The sequence below is a fragment of the Corapipo altera genome, unplaced genomic scaffold (genome assembly GCF_003945725.1).
Source record: "Corapipo altera isolate COAL_440 unplaced genomic scaffold, ASM394572v1 55, whole genome shotgun sequence".
Lineage (NCBI taxonomy): Eukaryota > Metazoa > Chordata > Aves > Passeriformes > Pipridae > Corapipo > Corapipo altera.
In genome coordinates this window covers 2952785-2972631 of record NW_020884882.1, presented here as the reverse complement: position 1 = coordinate 2972631, position 19847 = coordinate 2952785, and the positions used below count along the sequence as shown (strand labels likewise).

The 19847-nt window shown below is 45.8% G+C and overlaps 1 protein-coding gene across 1 annotated transcript; it reads left to right on the top strand.

The window, feature by feature from the left end:
• The first annotated feature begins 4978 nt into the window (after positions 1-4978).
• Positions 4979-19565, top strand: WDR82 (WD repeat domain 82). Its single transcript, XM_027640121.1, has 9 exons — positions 4979-5232; positions 10104-10201; positions 13314-13380; positions 13577-13676; positions 15012-15128; positions 15881-16036; positions 16160-16229; positions 18017-18159; positions 18641-19565. The coding sequence occupies exons 1-9, from the start codon at positions 5072-5074 to the stop codon at positions 18668-18670; spliced, it is 942 nt and encodes a 313-aa protein (XP_027495922.1). The 5' UTR covers positions 4979-5071; the 3' UTR covers positions 18671-19565.
• The last annotated feature ends 282 nt before the right edge of the window (positions 19566-19847 follow it).

Here is a 19847-nt window from a genome sequence, read left to right as displayed (position 1 = left end):
TTGCAGGCCAACCCAACCACAGACACATCCTGAGCATTTCAGGTGCTGCAAGATCAGAGGATGCTGTATATTCATGCACCAGAATGTCTAATTCAGCTGAGAGATTCGGGGGCCTAAGTTAGGTTAGTTTTAATGTCATTGGGATGTCTCTGGATTTCCCCTGGTGTGGCAGGGATTGGTGGCTGGCCCACTGTGTACGGGGCCAACTCCAAAATCCCTGAGGGGCTTGGAAAACATTTGAGGTGGCACTGGATCAAACCCTGAGGATAATTTTGAGCTCAAGCTCTAAAAGACAGATTATAGCAGTAAACTCCCAGACACAGCAAGTTTTAGCAGCGTCTCTTGCTCCTCGTTTTTCTTGCTGCATGACTTTCTTCTGGCCCCTCGGTACGTAAATTAACATTACACTCACTGAGCCTCAGTGCTCCCATTTCTCCTGCATCACCAGGGGAGTTCACCTACGAAGTACAACAGAGCTGGGATTTTACTGCCTCAAACTCCCCTGCTCCCACTTACTGACACATCTCTTCTATCGTTTGATATATCAACTTTAATTTGCCTGGTGAGCCCCGCTTGAAACTCAAACTCGCTGCTCCACACGGTCCCAAAAGCATTACGAGAAAATTTTTCCAGGAGATGCACTGAACCCAGGAGGGAAACAAAGCGGGGAAGGCTTGTTCCAAGTGTCTATTCTGGGAGGATTAGATGGGGGATTTTTCAAGACTAATCTCTTTAAATGAAAATTTCAGAATTTGATTAATTTTTTAATCTGCACATGGATTTGCATAAAATTACTGCACTGCCTCATTCACATTTGGTAAGAGAGGAAACGTCTGCAGGAAGGATGGGCAGCTGTGAAGGGTCCAGTGCACAAGTGGGTGTGCAGGGACAGGGTGAAAGGCCCTGTGCCCCCACTCACTGCAGTGCTCCTGGGAAAAGCACTGGGAAAGAGGATGAAGGTGGACAGAAGCAGCATGATGAGACCAGAGGGCTTGCCAGGCAGGCAAGGGAGAAAGCAGGATGGAGCCTGAATACCTTTGTTTCAAGAATATGCTGAGCTCTGGAAAACCCAGGAGTCCCAGTTTCAGATACATGGCTTTCTATATGTTTGTTGGAGAAGAAATATGTTGCTCTCATGACTGATTTACTCACCAGGAAAGTGTCAGCAGGGTCTCTTTGCCTTTGATGGAGAACGTGGCTTAAGGCCAAGCACAGGGAAGATAAGTGTTCAGCATTTTATATATATAGATCAGTAAGATTAGTAAAAAAAATTAACTGGATTTGACACATGCATCTTACTAGTTTTTCTAGGTCACACTCCCTTCACTCCCTATATACCTTTTGGAAATGATTTTCCCATGCACTGGGGATTGCAAGGAAGAAAAAATTTTTCACTAAAAATCCTTCTGTAGCTCAACACAGAACACTACTACCCTGGAGCCAAATCCATGCCAAGTCTACTTCCTTTCATGCTGTAATTTCTCAAACTCCCTATTCTGAGTCAACTTGCCATCAAAGTTGAGAGTCATTTAAAATACAGGGAAGGATCATAGTATTCTAGAGAAGATGAAAAGCTGCCAGCCTTGAGGACTGGAATAGTAGAAAGGGGTTGAAATTCAGTGCTGCGAAGTACAAGGTCACGCTCTTTGGGATTAATAGCAGAAAATTATGAGCTCCTCAGTTGGAAATAACATAAGAGGAGAAAGAGCCAGGAATCTTAATCAGTCACAGGATGACAATTACAGCTGCCCTCTGGGCTGAGACAAGAGGCTGTGGGGAACATGGAAAGCAGCAGATGTGAACTGCCTGTGAGGTTTTTGACATCACTCCTGTGAGCACACTGGAGTGAGGGCTGGGCAAACACAGTCAGACCCGCTGGAAACCAGCCTGACCACTGAGCTCAGAGGGTAGAAACAAGTGGCCTGGGGTCCAGCTGACAGCTGGTAATCAACAGGGAATCTGTTGGGGTTCATGTCACCCCATGGCTTCATTAGTGACCTGGAGGGTAGCACAAAGTGCTCAGTTTGGGGAAGTGCTGATGGAGGCACCTTCCAGAGGAACCGTGATAAACTCAAGGTCAGGACCCACAGAAACCTCGGGACACTCAGCAAGGAGAAGTGTGAATTTTTGCTGCTGAGCAAGCACAAGTCCCTGTACTGTGCAGGTTCCAGTGGTATGGAACACAGAAATACACAGGTAGAATAACTGCATGTGATCGATATCACTCAAGCAGCAATTAAACATTTTTTCCATTAACTAATTTTGCAGGGTCATTATCCATGATTCCTACTTAATATGACATTGTGCTAGGAGATCCAATTATCCTGCCAGCTAAATTCCAGCTCGGTATAAACTGACAAACTAAGTTCCAACGATTAGGAAGGAACGGCAGGAGAATAAAAAGGAAGTGACAAAATATCAAATCAACAACCCACGGTGTTATACAACTCTAAAACTTAGCTAAGTACTGTAGGTGTTTTGAAGTAAATTGTCTTATGATGGTATTGGTGAGTCACCTCCGGGGCCCACAGGAGATAATCCAGGCTTTGATCCTGCAATTTACAGTGTGCAGGGCACGGCACCCTGAGCCTCTCTGAAACCTCTCATCACACGGAAATAAGTGGCAGGTTTTGAACTGAGCTGAACAAAGGGGCAGCCGAACCTGAGAGGCTCTGGAGTGATGAAGGCATTTTGTTGAGTCTCCCTGGACTCCAGTGTGAAAACCTTGTCTCTGGTTCAAAGGAAAAACAGGTGAATCATTCGGAGGAGCCAATCCCACCGCGGCGTGAGAGGAATGAGCAAGGTGAGATCTCTCAACCTGTGTTAAGGGTGAGCTCCAGCAAACAAACAGCGAGGGGAAAGAATCTGGGGAAGGACTTTTGTTTCACTAAATCCACACGAAATAATTCAGCCTGTTTGAAGGGCGTGCAGACAGAGCTTTAAGAACAGCTCCCGGACTTGGTGAGGTTTGACCACAGGAGGGCAACAGGATACAAACGCAAAATCAAACCCTGTTCTGGGGACTGTGAAAGGAAAATGCAATTAATGTGTAGCAAAGTGTCTATGGTTTGGTGGTTTTGTTTTTTTTTTTTTTTCTTTTGATTCTGAGTTTCTGGGGGACTGAAATGCCAAGAAGATCTGGTGGTGTTCTGAATTTAAAATAGCAGGAATCTTTGAGGTGTGCGGGGGAGAATCTCGTAGCTACTGTTATACTCCAGAAATAACTTTTTAAGGTAAGAAATATACAAAAACACGAACACAGAGCCTGACATCAGGATTCACGACAGAAAAAGGTAGTTCCAAGGTGTGTGCATTGGAGCAGCAGCCTCAAAAGCTTTCTCCAAGGCTTGAATGTGTCCTGCACACCTTTACCCGATGTCTAATGTGGTTCAGGATCACGCTGCTATAGATGTGGTGTTCCTGTAGTACTGCTTGGAAGTTTTTAGAGGAATAAAAGAATACTGGGAAATGAAAATGTGCATTAACTGGACTGAAAGTAGCACAGGGGAAGGGTAAGAAACTAATCAAGGTGTATTTCAAAGGAGGGTATGGACACAGGAGGTGCTCCCTGGCCAGTGAGGAAGGAGTCCAGCTCCAGGCTGTGCAAAGGTGGTTCCTGTCGGGCCCCATCAATGATTTCACAGAACCACAGAATCAATTAGGTTGGAAAAGACCCTCGAGATCATCCAGTGCACCTATAACCTCATGTCAACTAGACCATGGCACTGAGTGTCACATCCAGCCTTTTCTTAAACACCTCCAGGGACAGTGACTCCACTACCTCCCTGGGCAGCCCATGTCAAATCACCCCTTCTGTGAAGAAATTCTTCCTAATGTCCAACCTAAACCTCCCCCTGCACAGCCTTAAGACTGTGTCCTCTTGTCCTGTCGCTGGTTGCCTGGAGAAGAGTCCGACCCCCATCTGCCTCCCGCCTCCTCTCGGGGAGTTGTAGAGAGCAAGAAGGCCCCCCCTGAGCCTCCCTTTTCCCAGGCTCAGCCCCCCCAGCTCCCTCAGCCGCTCCCGGTCAGACACGTGCTCCAGACCCTTCCCCATCTCTGCTGCCCTTCTCTGCACCCGCTCCAGCTCCTCAATGTGTGTCTTGTCCTGAGGGGCCCTGAACTGGACACAGCCCTCGAGGTGCGGCCTCGCCAGCGCCCAGCGCAGGGGAACAGTCACTGCCCTGGTCCCGCTAGCCACACTATCGCTGATACAGGCCAGGATGCCACTGGCCTTCTTGGCCACACTGCTGGCTCACGCTCAGCCGCTGCAGAGCAGCACATTTCTTCCTAATTCCCACGGGAAACGCGGGAAAACACGATAACCCCAAGCGCGGACGTCCCGGCGGGGCGGAACTACCGCGGGCCCCTCACGGCCCAGCCCAGCGCCGGAAGTGACGCACCTCGCCGGCGCGAATCCATTGCCCGCTGTACGGGATGACGTCATGCCCTCACCCCGGCCCCCCAACCCCGCTGCCGGGCACGGCCGGGCGGGTGGGTCCTGAGAACCGTGGTGGTGAACTCCGGCTCCGCCACAGCCGCGCGGCCCCGCCCTGCGCCGCCCGTTCCCACCTGGTGCCCCGGGCGGGGCGGGGGCGCTGACAGACGCTGACAGTCCCTGCGGGCCGGGGAAACGCGCAGGGCCTTCCCGCCGTTTCCCGCCACACTCAACATGGGGGCCGGGCCGGGACTCCCCCCCTCCCCCCGCCATCCCCCGTCCCGGCGGGCCCCGCGCGCGCTCCCCCGGCCCTCCCCGTTCCCGGCGTGCCCCGCGCGGCCCCGCCGGAGCCGCAAGATGGCGGACACAATGAGGGGGAGCCGCCTCTCCGCGGCCTGAGCGCACCGCGCCCGCCGCCCCTCACGGCCTCTCGCCGCCCCTCACGGCCCCCCACCGCTCCCCGCCGTCCCTCACGGCCTCTCGCTGCTTCCCGCCGCCCCTCGGTGCCCCCCCCGCCGCCTCTCACCGCCCCGCCGGGCCCAGCCTGGCCCGCGCGCCCCCGCCGCCGCCCCGGCGCCCCGCCCGGCTCTCCCCTGAGCGCCGCCGCCCTCGGCGCGGCGCGGCCCGGCGGCCGGGATGAAGCTGACGGACAACGTGCTGCGGAGCTTCCGCGTGGCCAAGGTCTTCCGCGAGAACTCGGACAAGATCAACTGCTTCGACTTCAGCCCCAACGGCGAGACCGTCATCTCCAGCAGCGACGATGACTCCATCGTACTCTACGACTGCCAGGAGGGCAAGTGAGTGCGGGGCCCGGCCGGGGGCGGGGGGTGCAGCCTTCGGGCTGGAGCTGGAGCAGTGCCCGGGGCCTTTGGGGCTGCCCGTGTGGCCGTCGGGGACAAGCTGTACCCGACCCCGCAGGTCTACCAGGTGAACTTTAGTTTTAGCTTCAGCTTGGGCTTCTCTCGGTTTTTTAGCATAGGTTCGTGACGGAATCCCAACGGCAGAAATAGGAGCAGCGTGGTTTTGTCTGCACCGCGGGTGTCCGCGCTTGTTATCTCGCTAGATAGGAGGCAGCGGTGGTGATTTGCCAAGTATGAGAGAGGGTTCACTTCTGCGAGGGCTAAACTCAAGCTTAAGGGGCTGAGTCTGGCCATGCTTCCAGGCGTCGGGATTGTTGCAGGATACAAAACTGACTTTTCGAGCGTCTCTGCGCTTCAGCGTCTCTAATTAGAAGAGAAACGATGGCTGTGAGCAGTGTATATCTGTGCCGCTTTAAACTACCTCATTCGAGTGCAACTTCTTGGATATGTGTATTGCTGTAACTTCTAAAAAAACCTGATGGTGTTTTTCCTTAAAACCCAGTTCCCACTTGGTGCTTGGCAATGTCGAAGGTAGAGTGGTCCTTCGTGCTTTAAATCCTTTTCTCTGGTCGGGTTCTGACCTGTAAAGCACAGTTAAAATGCATGTGTGATCTACACGTGCCTTCAAACCTTGTCTTAATTTACATTTAATCAGTCAAGGATTTATTGCCTTCTGTTGCTTAAAAACAATGAGTTAAGGGGGGGGTGTTTCTCACTTCGTTGATCACGTGATGCTTGTGTCGTTTTTTGGGTAAACTCCCAGAAATTTGCAGGGCATTTGGGATCTTGTGCTCCTGTTCAGAGGATGGAAACCTGCAAATGGTGACGCTGCAGTTGATGGCTTGGAAGGTACTCGGAGGGCATTTGTATTCTGTGAGAGTTGGAACAAATTGAGCCAAATGGTGTCATTACTCCATTGAATTCTTCCTCAGTTGTCACAAGTGTGGGTCTGGCTGCTTTAAATTCTTTTAAATTTGAAGTTTTAACTTATGTTTGCTTGCTGGTGTAGAGATGTAGTTCTGAGGTGATTTTTTGTTGTTGTTTTTGGTTTTTTGTTGGGGTTTTTTTGTAAAGTCCAGGTGAGGGAGCATCACATCCACACAGAAAAGGAAAGGAAAACAAGTATGTGTATTGTAGAAGAGGGTATGAAAAGGACAGGGTAAGGCAGGAATGAAGAAGAAATGGCTTGGGAGTATCAGGATGTAGGTGTGTCAGTATTGTGTATATTTTCTAGTGAACCAAGTGTTCCTAATCCTCCTACTTCTCCAAGCAGGCCAAGACATCATACTTGCAGGGATTAAAGATTAAATTCTGCAGATTCTCTTAATTTTATGGGCCACTTATGTTATTTTAGACTTATATTTGCTTGCTTTACACATTAAAGTTGTTGGTGTTGCCCATCTGATAGAGTGAAGTCTTCTGTGAAATTATTTAATTTTTATTTATGTAAGAACAGGTAACTCTATACATGTGGAGCCTGCCATGGATTGTATCCTGGATCCTGATGATGTACAATAGTGGCAGGGCTGAGTGATGTTAATGCAGATGGTATTGATTGCTCTTCCCCTTCCAAACTTGTAAAGAATAGTTTGATGGGTTAGGAGGCATTTGGGCCTTTCATTCTGATCTACATCTAGTCCTGATGTGTGTTTTATAGTCAGAGGGGTTGGCTTTAATTAAGTTAAATGTAGATCGATGGTCATCTGCTGCAGGGCAATGAGAGTAGTGTCATCAAGGTAACCCCTGGACCAGGATGCAGTTCTCCAGTGTTCTAAAACTATAAAAATTAATTTGAAAGTTTCTCATGTGCTATCAGTTGAGTTAAAAGTGTAGCTGGGATTTTTAGAGGTACCCAGGGATGCAGGACATGCTGCTTCTCTCACCTGGAAAGGTTTAGCTGTGAATTACTTTGTCACCGAAGATTCATATGAAGATGAAACTTCAAATCTGTGAATGATTGTTGGTGTGGCAGCTTCAGGCCTAGATGTTTATATTTTCTCTTACAAAGCACCATTTCCAGGGCCCAGAACTCTCACCTCTTGTGTATGTCATTGCTGATGGATATAACAGCCAGGAGGACATGAAATGTCCTGCTTGCTGGGTTTCAGTGCAGGATACCTTGCTTCATCGAATGGCCTGAAAGTTAACACCTTTTTCCCATGTAAAAGTGAGAAATTTGTGGTCCCCCATTAATGAGCAATTCTGCTGAGAGAATTAAAATGCAGCTGCTTGGTTATACTTTAGGTACGGCCTCACCTGGTTTGCTTTGTTTTGCAATGCTAAAATGAGCTGTACAGCTCTATGAGAGTATAACCAACCCCATCTCTGGGAACTTCACTTTCTGACAGGGCAGTTGAAATGGGGCTGTGTAGCCAAGGGCTGACAGGACAAGATTATCTCCTTATCATGTATGTCCTGGGCTAAAGCAACTGCTTATTCGTGAGCATCCAATAATTTTGGTCCTGAGACACCACTTCTATTTCAAAATGTGAAAACAACTAAATTGTTGTTACTGTTTTTTTAGCCCATCCCTCCAAGGGGCTCACCTGTGAGTGTTTGGGCTTAAGGAGGGACTCTGAAAACTTGTAGGGCAGTTGTATGTTGTGATGTACAGCAGTCCCTGGGGCTGGGAACAGCCTGGCTGCACATACATCACCCTGATTTGATAGATGGTGCTCTAGCAAAGGTTTAGCTTGTATTTTAATTTAAGCTTGTATATCAGTTGTGTGTCATTTATGCAGATAAAGCGATGGATCTGGCTCCTGCTTGGCTGTGGTGTTTGCTTGGCATATCCATGATCCTGGTTGTGGAGGATGTTTTACCCTTGGCAGCAGTGATTCAGACCAAGGCACAGATGATATTACAAACCTCACCTGTGTCCTGTTTCATCTTTGTAGCAGATTTGACTGAGATTATTGTAAAGTGTTTTTCTTTGGCAATACTGCTTAGTTTGCAGGTGGGCTGGATATATTAACCTTGACCCTGGAATTATGTTTAGTGATTGTGATTTGATTAAAAAAAATACTCAGTTTCCTTGTTTGTGTTTAAAATAGTGGATTGGCAACAGGTGGTTGGTGTGTGCAGTGACACACTTCTGCTTGTCTCAGCTTACATGAAAACTTCACCTTTCCTAAAGCACAGAAGTCCTTTTTCCCCTCCTTTTTGGTAAATATGCTTTTGCCCATCTGTTGATCCTTGCTGTCTCTGTGTGTATTCACTGATTCTGAATGGAGCAGCTTCTAAGCTTTAAATTTGTGATAGAAAAGGATGAGCCAAATTACGAGAGTCTTAACGTTTTGAGATTGGCTTTTTTTGCCATTGTTAGTTTGTTGTTGGGGGTTTTTTTTCCCCAGTTTGGTCATAGGTGAGGTAACCAATGGTTACCTAGGTGGCAGCCTGAGTGAGGTAACTGCAGAAAGCAGCATGGGGAAGTATGTCAGGTGTAATGTTACAGAGTGTCAAAATTTAAATTTGGCGTGTTGATTTCAGTGCGTAGCATGTTTGCATCTAAAAATTGGTTTGAAAATCTACTGCAGTAACTGGGGAAGAATCATTTGAGATTTGGTCTGTGGTACAGGTGGTGTGTGGGTTTTCATTACACTTTCTGTGTTGCCTTCCACTTAGTGGAAGCTTGTCCCCACAAGTTCATTTGAAGGTAAAGCCCCGTGGCTTCTGCTATTTAGAATTAATCCGTAAGAATGAATGTCTGTTTTCCTTCTGATATGAAAAGTGTCCCATTTGTGCTCTTGTTTGGGTGTGTCAGTCTGAGGTGAATGAAAAGAAGGAAAAAGTCCAGCATATTAGAAATGCCTTGTCTGAGGGTGTAGTCTGATAAACCTTTCCCTTGGCAGCAGTATTGGTTTCGACCACTCCTGCTGTTTGTTTCCATTCTCGTGTTGTCCCCTTCGGTTGTGTTGGTAAAATACTTTGTGGACCCATGTAATAATTTCTGGATTAAAAATAACTCCCAGAAGAGGTGATATTTCTGGTGTTGATCAGTACCCTCATTGGTTGGCTGCCCAGAAACCTCTGTGCTACCTCAGTTGAGGGTGAAAGGGGAAGGAGGGTGGTAGAGACCTTGTGCTGCTCAGACAGGCACTGCTGCTCTGAGATCCTCCAGCTGCTTCTAGATTTACTCTGCACTTTAAATTTCTAGTGCAGTGCATCACCTGCTTACCAGCCCCCTAGAAATGCAGTTCTGTAGGTTGTGTCCACTCTCACTGGAATGTCTTTCATTCTGTTGTAAAATGTTTGAGTTTCATGCTTTAAGATTGGATTCAAATATAATTCTGCAGTCCTTTGGAAAAGTCCCTGTGTTACCATGTCTTTTATAGATTATTGGTATATATACATGTTTAGGTTAATACCACAGGAATGAGACACCTTGTTCTAGGTTCTGAAGTAACAGAGAAAAAAAGACACATTATTCTCAATCTAAAATAAGCAGCAGATGAATTGGAGATATGGATGGGCAAGCGCACAGTGAGGCAGTGCTAGTTGCTGTGCTTGTTATGTTAACTCCTCCTTTTCTTTTTGCAGTAGACATCATGGGAAAAGGAATTTTTGGAGGAGACAAGTGCATTTTGCAGGTGTTACAGGGAACTCCTCAAGCCTGGGGTTGGTTGTGGAGAAACATCGAGGTCCTTTTTTGCAAATCAAACACAAAAGCTTTTCTTTCTTTGTGTAAAAACATCGGGCTGCTTGAAACCATGATGTAATACCTGAATGGAGAGAGGCCTTGTTAGTGTGAGTTTCGTTTTGAGCTTTTTGTTGCAGTGAGTGCAATTATTTCTGCTTCCCCCCGACAGACCAAAGAGAACGTTGTACAGTAAGAAGTATGGAGTGGACCTCATCAGGTACACACACGCTGCCAACACTGTCGTGTACAGCTCCAACAAAATAGATGGTAAGTGAGCCACTGGAGTGGAGCATATTGAATCTCCTTGCACTACATGTCTGGATAATTAGCTCTGAAGGTCTGGGAAAAAGTTACAGCAACTCTGCAGTGGCAATCACTCTGCCAGAGACAGAGGAATTACTGTCCAACACTAATGCACAACTTGGTGATAGCCCCTCGAGCATGCTGATGTGAGATTTGTGCTTTGCTGCCATAAGGGATTGAACATTGTTAGTGAAATAAAAGTTGGGTTCTTAGTTCTGCTGTTCACTTGGTTTTTGGTACCAGTGCTGTCAGTCAGCCTCTGCACCTTAACTTCCTACATGTGAATGAGGTGGTAGGAGCAGGTGGGCTGAATACCATAGCTCTGTCTGGTACACGCACAGCTCAGCTGCACAGGAGGGCAGGGGGGGAGGTTCAGGTAACTCAGCAGATCACCAGCTGAGCCTGGAGGAGGTCACAGAGCTCTTCAGAGATGAACTTTGCTTCTCATAGCCTGTTTCTGTCCATGTACTAGACAGAAGACCCAATTTTATGCTGTTTCTCCACACAATCTGTGATAGCTACACTCTAAATCACTGACACTGAAGGGCTTCTAGGCCTTTGTGACAGGCTCTCTATTAGTTGAGTTTGATTTAAAATTCAAATGTAACAACTGGCACAGATAGGTACCTTAATGCTTCCTGAGGTTGGAAACAGCTCATGTTTATTTCAAAATATGTTTCAGTTTTGTTTGCTGTAGTCAGTGTCTGAGAGTTTTGCAGTGAACAAGTCTCTTAGCACAGCACTTTATAAATGGGTTTTAACATTATATTTGTAAACTCATAATCATTTCTGGAATAGAGGTTTTTGTTGGGTTTTTCCTTTGCAGAGATGGAGCTTGACAGTAGAGCTACTGGTGCCTTGTGATGTGTGCTAGATTACTAAAGGAATTTCAAAGACTGAATTTAGAGCAGGTGGAAGTTAAGAGTTAGAAAGTCAGGTTAAGGCCTGAAACCAGAGGAACAAGGAAGTCTTCAATGGAATTGGATTTAACAGTGTAAAAGGATTAAAAGTGTGACAGGAAGCACTTGCCTTTTTAGTCTATTTCAGAGCCTACTTAATTTTTTGATTATATTGTTACTTTGTCACATTTTTTTATTTGCCTGTTATTTAATTTACAATAATTAATAACTAACAATTTAATGAAGCATTTTAATTGCCATTTTGAATTGTGAGATTTTGTTTATAAGCACTGGTAAGCCTTAAGACTAAAGAGTCTTCATCCTGCAGGCTAGCATTATGATAAATACTTAATTAGAAGAAAAAAGACCCATAGAATTTGAGAATGTTTATTGCTGTTACGATCTGTAAGCCTAATAAAACTGACAGTGTGTTCTGTAGGAGTCCAGATACTCTGTAATCCCTGCTAAATGTGGTCTTGGGCAAACTGCATTGTATTTAACCCGTTATGCAGGTATCAGGAGGTAAAATTAACTCAGAAACATGCTATAGGAATGCTGGTGGTTGTTTCCAAGCATTTTCTCTGTTGGAGTTGCTACCAATGTACTTGTGAAGATTTCCTGAAGATCCCTGGACCTGGTCCCTCTTGCCTGATGCCAGGCTGAGGTAGTAGTTTGTACAGTTTGAGGGTCTATGATACCACCCGGTACAGGAGATAACTGTACAGGCCACTGCCTTGCCTGGGACAGAGCACTGCCAGCAACCAGGATCACAAGGGAGCACAGTCCCACAGTGCTTAGCAAAGAAGATGGGATTCTGCATGGATACTTTGGGAATCAGGTAACGACAGTTCTTGCAGGAAATGATGTGTCTTAACAGAACGTCTGAAGCGTGTTCCCAGGATGGGATGTGACCCTGGCAGTGGGGATTTATGTTTTGGATAATCACCTCAGGTCACTTAGAGCCTCTCAGAGTGGTGTGTCACCCACAACATGTTTCCAGCTTGGTCAGTCAGCAATGTGCTGTTCAGTTTTCTGGTCAAATACTGGAGGGTGGTGTCTCAGCTTGGTGAGAAATCTTAGGCAAAAATGAGAACTTGATAATTTTATCACAGATACAAAATTTTTCTGAATGAGCCTTTCAAAACACCCTGAACACAGTAGACCTTCTGAGTGTTAAAACACCCAGTGCTTGTTGCCTCCTCTTGGCTCTCGTTCTTCTGAGTCAAAAGTAAAAATGTCCTTTTCCCTCAGTTTCTCTTTGGAGCCTCACCAGGACTTGTTCCAGCACTACAGAGTCTGCACATAAAGATTAAAAACTGGGTTATGTGCTTTAGTAATGGTTTCCTCTTACAAGGATTTCTTGTAATTTTGGAAGAAAGTCTCAACAGCATCTTCCAAAAGTGTTGGCTACTCTCGGTATATTAATCTGTACTCAGGATAAAATTGGCACTTGAGAAATGTTGTGGTGCTGCTCTTATTTATTCCATTTATTTTTAATGTTACATTACGTGGACTAAGCTTTAGATTACTCCTCTGTCCTCTTCTTAAAGCTTAACTGCTCTAAGTGCAGGGAAAGTGTGAGGCTGTTCATTGTCAGATTAAACAAAAATCAGAGAGATTTGATAGTTTTTAATGGTCTTGTCCTGGCTTTCAAATTCATGGTTTTATCTTTAGCTGAATGGCAGAATTTGCACATTTCCTGTATGTACTGCTTAGTTGGAGATTTGGTTACTGAATTTCTATGCAGGAAAGACAGCAGGATTTGTGCTGCAAAGCAATAAAAAGCAGTAGCATCACCTTTGTAAATTTGATATTCTTCATTTTGTGAGAGTGATGGAATAAAACCTGCTGCTACTTAAATTTTAGTGCCTTTGAAATTACCTTGCATAAATCACATGGCACTTTGTCTTTAAGATGTAATGTGACTTCAGACTGCGGGAAGTACCTTTTCCTGTTGCCTGATTTTCACTTCTGCCTTGAGAAGAACCAAGTTGCTTTATGTCTGTTTCTAGTTTGATTCTTTTTGAAAGGGTGACTTGAAATCAAATGACCAGACTTACCCACTTTGGTGTGAGATTGCTGCTGCTTTGGGGAGCACGTTACTGTGTGATCAGTAACTTTTAGATACCGTTGGGTTCATGGTATAATAAAAGCTTATGGTTTGTTTATGTTTTCAGATACAATCCGATACCTCTCCCTGCATGACAACAAATACATTCGGTATTTCCCAGGGCACACAAAAAGGTAAGATGTGGCCTGGAGACAGGACAGCAGAAATTGAAACAACAATTGTAATGAGCCTGAGTTCTGTTACACTTGGTTCACACTGTTTTTCTCTCTGTTCTTGGCAATGATGAGGTTGTACACAGCTGTTGGGGTGGGTGTTGCTCTATTCACTTCTTTTATGTATCTCTGATGCATGTGGGCTTCTGTGTTGCAGGGTGGTTGCTCTTTCAATGTCTCCAGTGGATGATACTTTTATTTCTGGATCCCTCGATAAAACTATTCGACTTTGGGATCTCCGCTCTCCCAATTGCCAGGTAGATGATAAAATTCATGCTCACAGAGTGTTGCATTTTCACTTAGAAGCATGAAAAATGGATGCATGCGTGTTACAAAGCAAAAGTACTGCCAGAAGCACGTGCTGCTGATTTGTTGTTGGCCCCTTCCTGCAATGCTGAAGCAGCCTGGATGAGGAATCTCTGTGCAGTTTGTGTGTCACACCGTGTGACACCACTCGCTCTCACCTGTGTCTCTGCTGGAGAGGCACTGCGGAGGGCAGGAAAGAACACCCACAGCTGATGAAACAAGAGAAGGGCTGGGTGTCATCAGCTTGTTCATCAGGCTGCTACTCTCTTAGCTGGCATCCCTCCTGGGCTGGAAATGCATCTTATCTGAGTGTTTGTAGTGTGTGTCTAAAATTGGTGCCTCGATGCAATTAAATTTGATGAAGAAACTGATGATCTAAAGTAACACGGCAGCCATATGGTCCTGCCATCGCCTTGCATCACCTCTGTGGTTCATCAGAACCATTTGTGAGCAGATTTAACTTTCTAGCAAGGCAGAACCCTGTTTGTTTTTATTTATTCTGCTGGAATACTTCACTTTTTTTAGTGGAAGCAGGCTTGTGTGGGCTGGGAAAAGTACCAGAGCTGGCAGCAGTGGCAGGAATGAAAGACTGGGAGTAGAATCTCCACCTTCAGTGGTGGTAAGCTGTTTTGTCCCTATATCTGGACACATAGTATTGTGCTCATTTGGACTATTTTGCTTATGAGAAAGGGCTGTTTGCTTATTCCAGATGATGTATCTGTAAATACAAAAGGAAGACAAAGTTACATTTCTTACTAAATGGTTCTATCTATCTTAAAACTGAGCTTTTTCTGACAAGAAGTCTTTATTTTACCTTTCTTTGGAAGTGTGCCTTTAATGCCAGCCTGTAAGTTTCCCTTGGGATGAATCTCAGGCTCTGAGTTGCTACAGATGAGATGGGGCTGTAAATTCAGCAGTGGTTCTGCGATTTATCCTGATGCTTGAAGTTGTAAGAATGGTAAAACTAGGACTTGTAATGGGACTCTGCATCCTGCCAAGTTTGGGAAACAGGTTGAGGAAGTGTTAACTTGTAGTTTTCAGTTGGCCCATGAGATGGCAGCCACATTGCCTGGAACATTCCCAGGAAACCAGAGCTGGCCCACTCACCAGGCCTGAGCACTGGCTTGCTCACTGAGTTCTGAATCTTTGTAAAACCTCAGTATTTACAATTGAAATGTTGTTGTTCCCCCTCGATCTGCTGTCCTGCTCACAGTGGGCTCAGAAGGTGATGGTAGAAAAGCGAGCATCAGTTTTGCAAAATAACGTTGACTATTTCTATTTTCTAGGGCTTAATGCATCTCCAGGGGAAGCCTGTGTGTTCTTTTGACCCAGAAGGGTTGATTTTTGCTGCTGGAGTCAATTCTGAAATGGTGAAGCTCTATGACCTCCGTTCTTTTGACAAGGTGATATACCTTAAAGATTTTAGCTTGCAAGAAATAGTCTAAACTCAGTGCTCAGAGGCTGGATTTCTGTGCTCCAGCTTACTGTCTGGGGTGCCTCCTTGGCATCCAGGGAGTTCTCAGTAAGGACACACATCACAGACAGAAAGAGATCCGTGCTGTCACCAAATCCTGAAGTACGCTCTTGAACCAATGTTCTGCTAACACTTTAACCTGTTCCAACCCCCCATTTTGGCTTTTTGTTAGGGAATTTTGGGTTTGTTTTTTTTCCCTTGCTGCTGATTCTGGAAGAAGACTGGCAAAGATGGAACCAGGACTGTCAGAAAGGATGGAAATTTCAAAGGAAACTATAATTGGATGGACAACTGAACTAAACACTGAGCGTAGTGATTTCAGTGGTTTGCAAAAATCATATGAACAGTTACACTGGCTCAAACTCTTAACTTCATTTAGCAGCCTTGTTTCAAAACTTCATCCTATCTTAAATTAATTTCTGCTGTCGAATGTGGTAGAGTATGAAACTATTGGATTGAAACACCTCACTTTGGGTCTTTTTTTATTTGGGAAGCTGTGGATTCATATGTTGAAACGTGCACATGCAGTGACATGTTTGCCATGACACTCTTGGTATCTTAGGGCTCAGAATTTCCCTTTAAAATAAATCTTATTTTTCCTCAGCTGAGGTTAAAAACAGACTCTTGTTAGCAGCAATGCACAAGGAGTCTGCATCCTGTTTCCCATTTCTCTCTCTGCAGGGGCCATTTGCCACGTTTAAGATGCAATATGAGCGGACGTGTGAGTGGACGGGCCTGAAGTTCAGCAATGACGGGAAACTCATCCTCATATCGACCAACGGCGGGTTCATCCGGCTCATCGACGCCTTCAAAGGGGCTGTCCTGCACACGTTTGGGGTGAGCCTGCTGCCTCTGATCCTTGCTTGGAACGTGGTGTTAGTTTTGGGAGCAGGTGCCCTTTGGTTGTGAGATTGCTGTGGACACACTCTCTACTATGTGTTCTCCTGTTTTGTGCCATAGGGTTATAACAATAGTAAGGCTGTCACGCTGGAGGCATCATTCACACCAGACTCTCAGTTCATCATGATAGGTAAGATAATTCTTGGAAAGAATTCCAGTGCTCTGAAATTAGGTGTGTTATGTAGGGCTAAAGCTGTGTCTGTTGGGAAGCAGAATGTATTTAAATAATACAATGCAGCTGTAAGCTTTCTTTGCACTGACAGTACTCTGTTAGATTACTCAGCGTTGTCTAGACTGAAATGTAAACAAACCTGCATGAAGACTTTTCTTTTTTCCTTTAAATATGAGTGCTGTTCCAATATAGAGAAGAAACCAGCAAAGTGTTGTAATGTGGGAAGGCCTGTCACATAGATTATGTCCGTGTTTCTCACCCCGTGGCTAGGGTGCTCTCATGGCCACCTCAAAGCATGTTGGGGCTGTGTTGGGGCCTGTCCCCCATTGCTTATGACCAAGGCACCTGTCTGTGCTTGGCAGTTGGTCTTGTAGCCTGGTGTGTTTGTGCACCTCTGAGGATGTTCCTGCACTGGTGACATGCTGGGGCAGCTGCATTTTGTTCATGTGGCTCTTGTAAACCCCCATGTCTCTGGAACAAGCTCTGCTCATCCCTTAATAGAGGTTGTAGTCATCAGCCTGATGGCTCTCAGCATGTGATTCCCTTGGCCCAGGTCCTTTTTCTCACCCTCTGTGGGATGGGCTCCTGAGGGAAGCAGATGGCAAAAGGCAGTTTGCAACTCCTGTACAGCCTGGTGCTGCAGGTTGGGCATCTCAAGATAAGCACTTCAGTCACTCTGCTGCCTGTGGACACAAGTCAGAGGAGTCTGTGTGGTGCTGCCCCTCCCAGCACTTTTTCTTTTTGTTCCTGTTTATTTGGCTGGTACCAAATACGTTTAACTTCGTGGTAATTGGTATCTGGATCCTCATTTTTCCTGGATGAGTGACGGTCTTGGCAAAGCTGCTTTTCTTGGGTTCTGGCTGAGAACTTCCTGATTGCAGAGAAGAGGGGTGGGGCTCTTTGTTTAGTCTGTCTCTGGAGAGCACTTTATTGCACATATTTACCTTCCTGTTGTGACCTTCCACATGAAAATTGTAGTACAAGTAGTTCTAAACCACTTACTGCTGTTCAGTTTTTACATATGGTTAAGTTGCAACTTTTGCTTCTTAATTTTTCCGTCCTGAGAGGTTATAGACATAAATACAGAAGCAAATTTCTTGCATTTTTGCTAGGAATTGTATTTAAAATGAGACTAAAACAGAACAGAATTATAAAAATTTAAAGTTCTCAGCCTCAGAGTCTGAAAAATGCCATTTTAAAGTGCAAAACCTGTTCCGTTGTAGCCATGTGGAGAGTTGACATCTCCGGGGAAGCTTCTGATATTTGGCATAGTGCACTGAAATCTGGTGCCTCCCATGGTAAAGCTTTGGTTTGATTCTCTGCTCACCAAGTGAAATATTTATCTGTGTCTGAACTGAGAACTTGTGTGAACAATGACTCTTTCCCCAGTGCTTGGCCTCTCTCATGTTGGTGCAGGTTGGCCGGGGTCTCTCCTCATGGCTGGAGGGTGTCAGCTCTCCTTTTCTCCTGGGTGACAGTAGTTGCTAACATCTTTGCCTGAATAGTGTTGCACCCTGTTTGTGTAGTTGAGTCTCTGCAGTACAAAGGTACAGACCTGCTGTCTGGGTGCAGGTGTGTAAATGGTAGAGATGTTTTATAAGTGCCCTTTGAGAACTCTTAAAGTTAGGCTGTGAAGTCGAGACCTGCCTGTTCTACAGTTCTGACAGGAAAGGTTATGTTCTTCTTTTTCTCTGCTGACTTCTCCTGTGTAACTTGCATATCTTGTTTTCCACTCCTGCCTGAAGGCTCAGAGGATGGGAAGATCCATGTTTGGAATGGGGAAAGTGGGATGAAGGTGGCTGTCCTGGATGGGAAACACACAGGTCCCATAACCTGTCTGCAGTTCAATCCAAAATTCATGACTTTTGCCAGCGCATGTTCCAATATGGTAAGGAAATGCTTTTACGTTCCTCTGAGCTCCGTGAGGTGCTCACCCTTCTGGAGATGAATCTGAGAAGGCTCAGTGCCTCTGCTGGGTATTGCCTCAGGCTTTGGTGAGAGCCAGGCCTGTCTGTTACACCCTGACTGTGCCATACCTGGCAGGTAGATGTGTGGGGCAGCACACCTGGCCAGCCAGCGTGTGAACATGCACATGAGAGCAGAGCAGTGAGTGAGTGTGCTCACAGAAGGAGGAGTTCTTTAGATCCCTGCACACTGCTGGTATTTTCAGTTTGTGTAAGCCTGGCTTGCTCTGGAGAACATGCAGTGCAAGCCAAAGCAAGGATTGTAACCTTAAACTGCTGAGAGGGTGTTACTGCCTCTTTGATAGTCTCTGCCTAACAGGAAGTAGCAATGATCAGCTCCTGCAGTGTGTTGTAGGAGAAATTTGTGTTCTGCTCTGAGTAGATGTTTTCCTTCCTCCTCTTTAGGCCTTCTGGTTGCCAACTATTGACGACTAATTCCTCTGCTGCAGCTGCTGTTGGATGACTTCCACACTGTAACAGCAGCACATCATTGCAAGCACAGCATTGGAATTGCCTACGTCTCCTAGACTGTGTTCCTGTTCCTGCATATTTTCCATGTCTTACCTTTGTTTGCAGCATTCCTTTGTGAGGACTGCTCCACACGTTCAGAAGCAGCATGCTACATGTTCTTAACCTTCCAGTCGGTGTCCAGCACGGCTTCAGCCCAAGTTGGAACTGACACAGTATTATTTCTAAGGGCGGTGAAGTCTGTTTTATTTACAAAATGTTTGTGGGATTTTTTTAAAGCTGTAATTGTGTGTTTTCCTGCTGTAAGTGCACAAGGCTATTGATGTTCCAAGGTGGAACGTGCAGTTCCTTCCCGTAAGTGCATGTTTTTAACATCTGGGATCTCTCTGGTTTCACTGCAGTCCACAAATGCAAATTCTCTGTGCCAAACGTGAACACTGACAGTTTTCAACTTCAGCAGCAGATGCTGAATTCTCTTGCAGTGGAACTTGCAGCAGAAGCGTGGGTGACTGTGAATGTACCTGATACATCTCGTCATCCTTTTTTTGGAGATTTAGAGTGCAACTGTACAGGTTTTGTCTGCTACCAGAGGTTGCCAAAGCCTCCCTGCTGTTTGCTGTGCCAGCATCCCGGAGGCACAGACAGCACTGGTGAGGTCCAGCCAGTGTCCCAAGCAATAAAGGAGTCTGTCAGCAGGAAGACGAAGAAACCAAACTGAGACTGAAAGCACAGTCTGCCTGTGTATCTTCCTTATGTACCATCTTGGCTGATCTTACTTGTAAATATCGTGGGGTGGGTGGGCAGTGGGAATGGGCCATATTTTTTTACTTTTAGATATAAAAGAATATGATGTGGGCCAGTATTGTGGAGTGTCTAGGCTGTTTACCTTCACTGATGCAGTTTTTCACCCCATGGTTTGTAAATATGCTCCGTGAAACTCTTACCACGTCAGGCTTAGACCTGTATCCCTTTGTTGGTAAAACTGACATGCAGTTAGTCCATCATGCAGTTTGTTACAGGTCTGCAGGTTTCTGGTGGTGGCCCCTCAAGAGCGATGCATCCTTTGTCAGATGGTGTCTTCAAGAAATTAATTTTAAAAGTCTTAGGCATGATTGTGCTGACCCTGCTTTGCTGTGGTCTTGCT

Bases quoted from the DNA above. Each gene is read 5' to 3' on its own strand.
- WDR82 (XM_027640121.1), top strand. From the start codon at position 5,072: ATGAAGCTGACGGACAACGTGCTGCGGAGCTTCCGCGTGGCCAAGGTC. The intron at 5,233-10,103 runs GTGAGTGCGGGG...TCCCCCCGACAG, and splicing joins TACGACTGCCAGGAGGGCAA to ACCAAAGAGAACGTTGTACA. The intron at 10,202-13,313 runs GTAAGTGAGCCA...TTATGTTTTCAG, and splicing joins CAGCTCCAACAAAATAGATG to ATACAATCCGATACCTCTCC.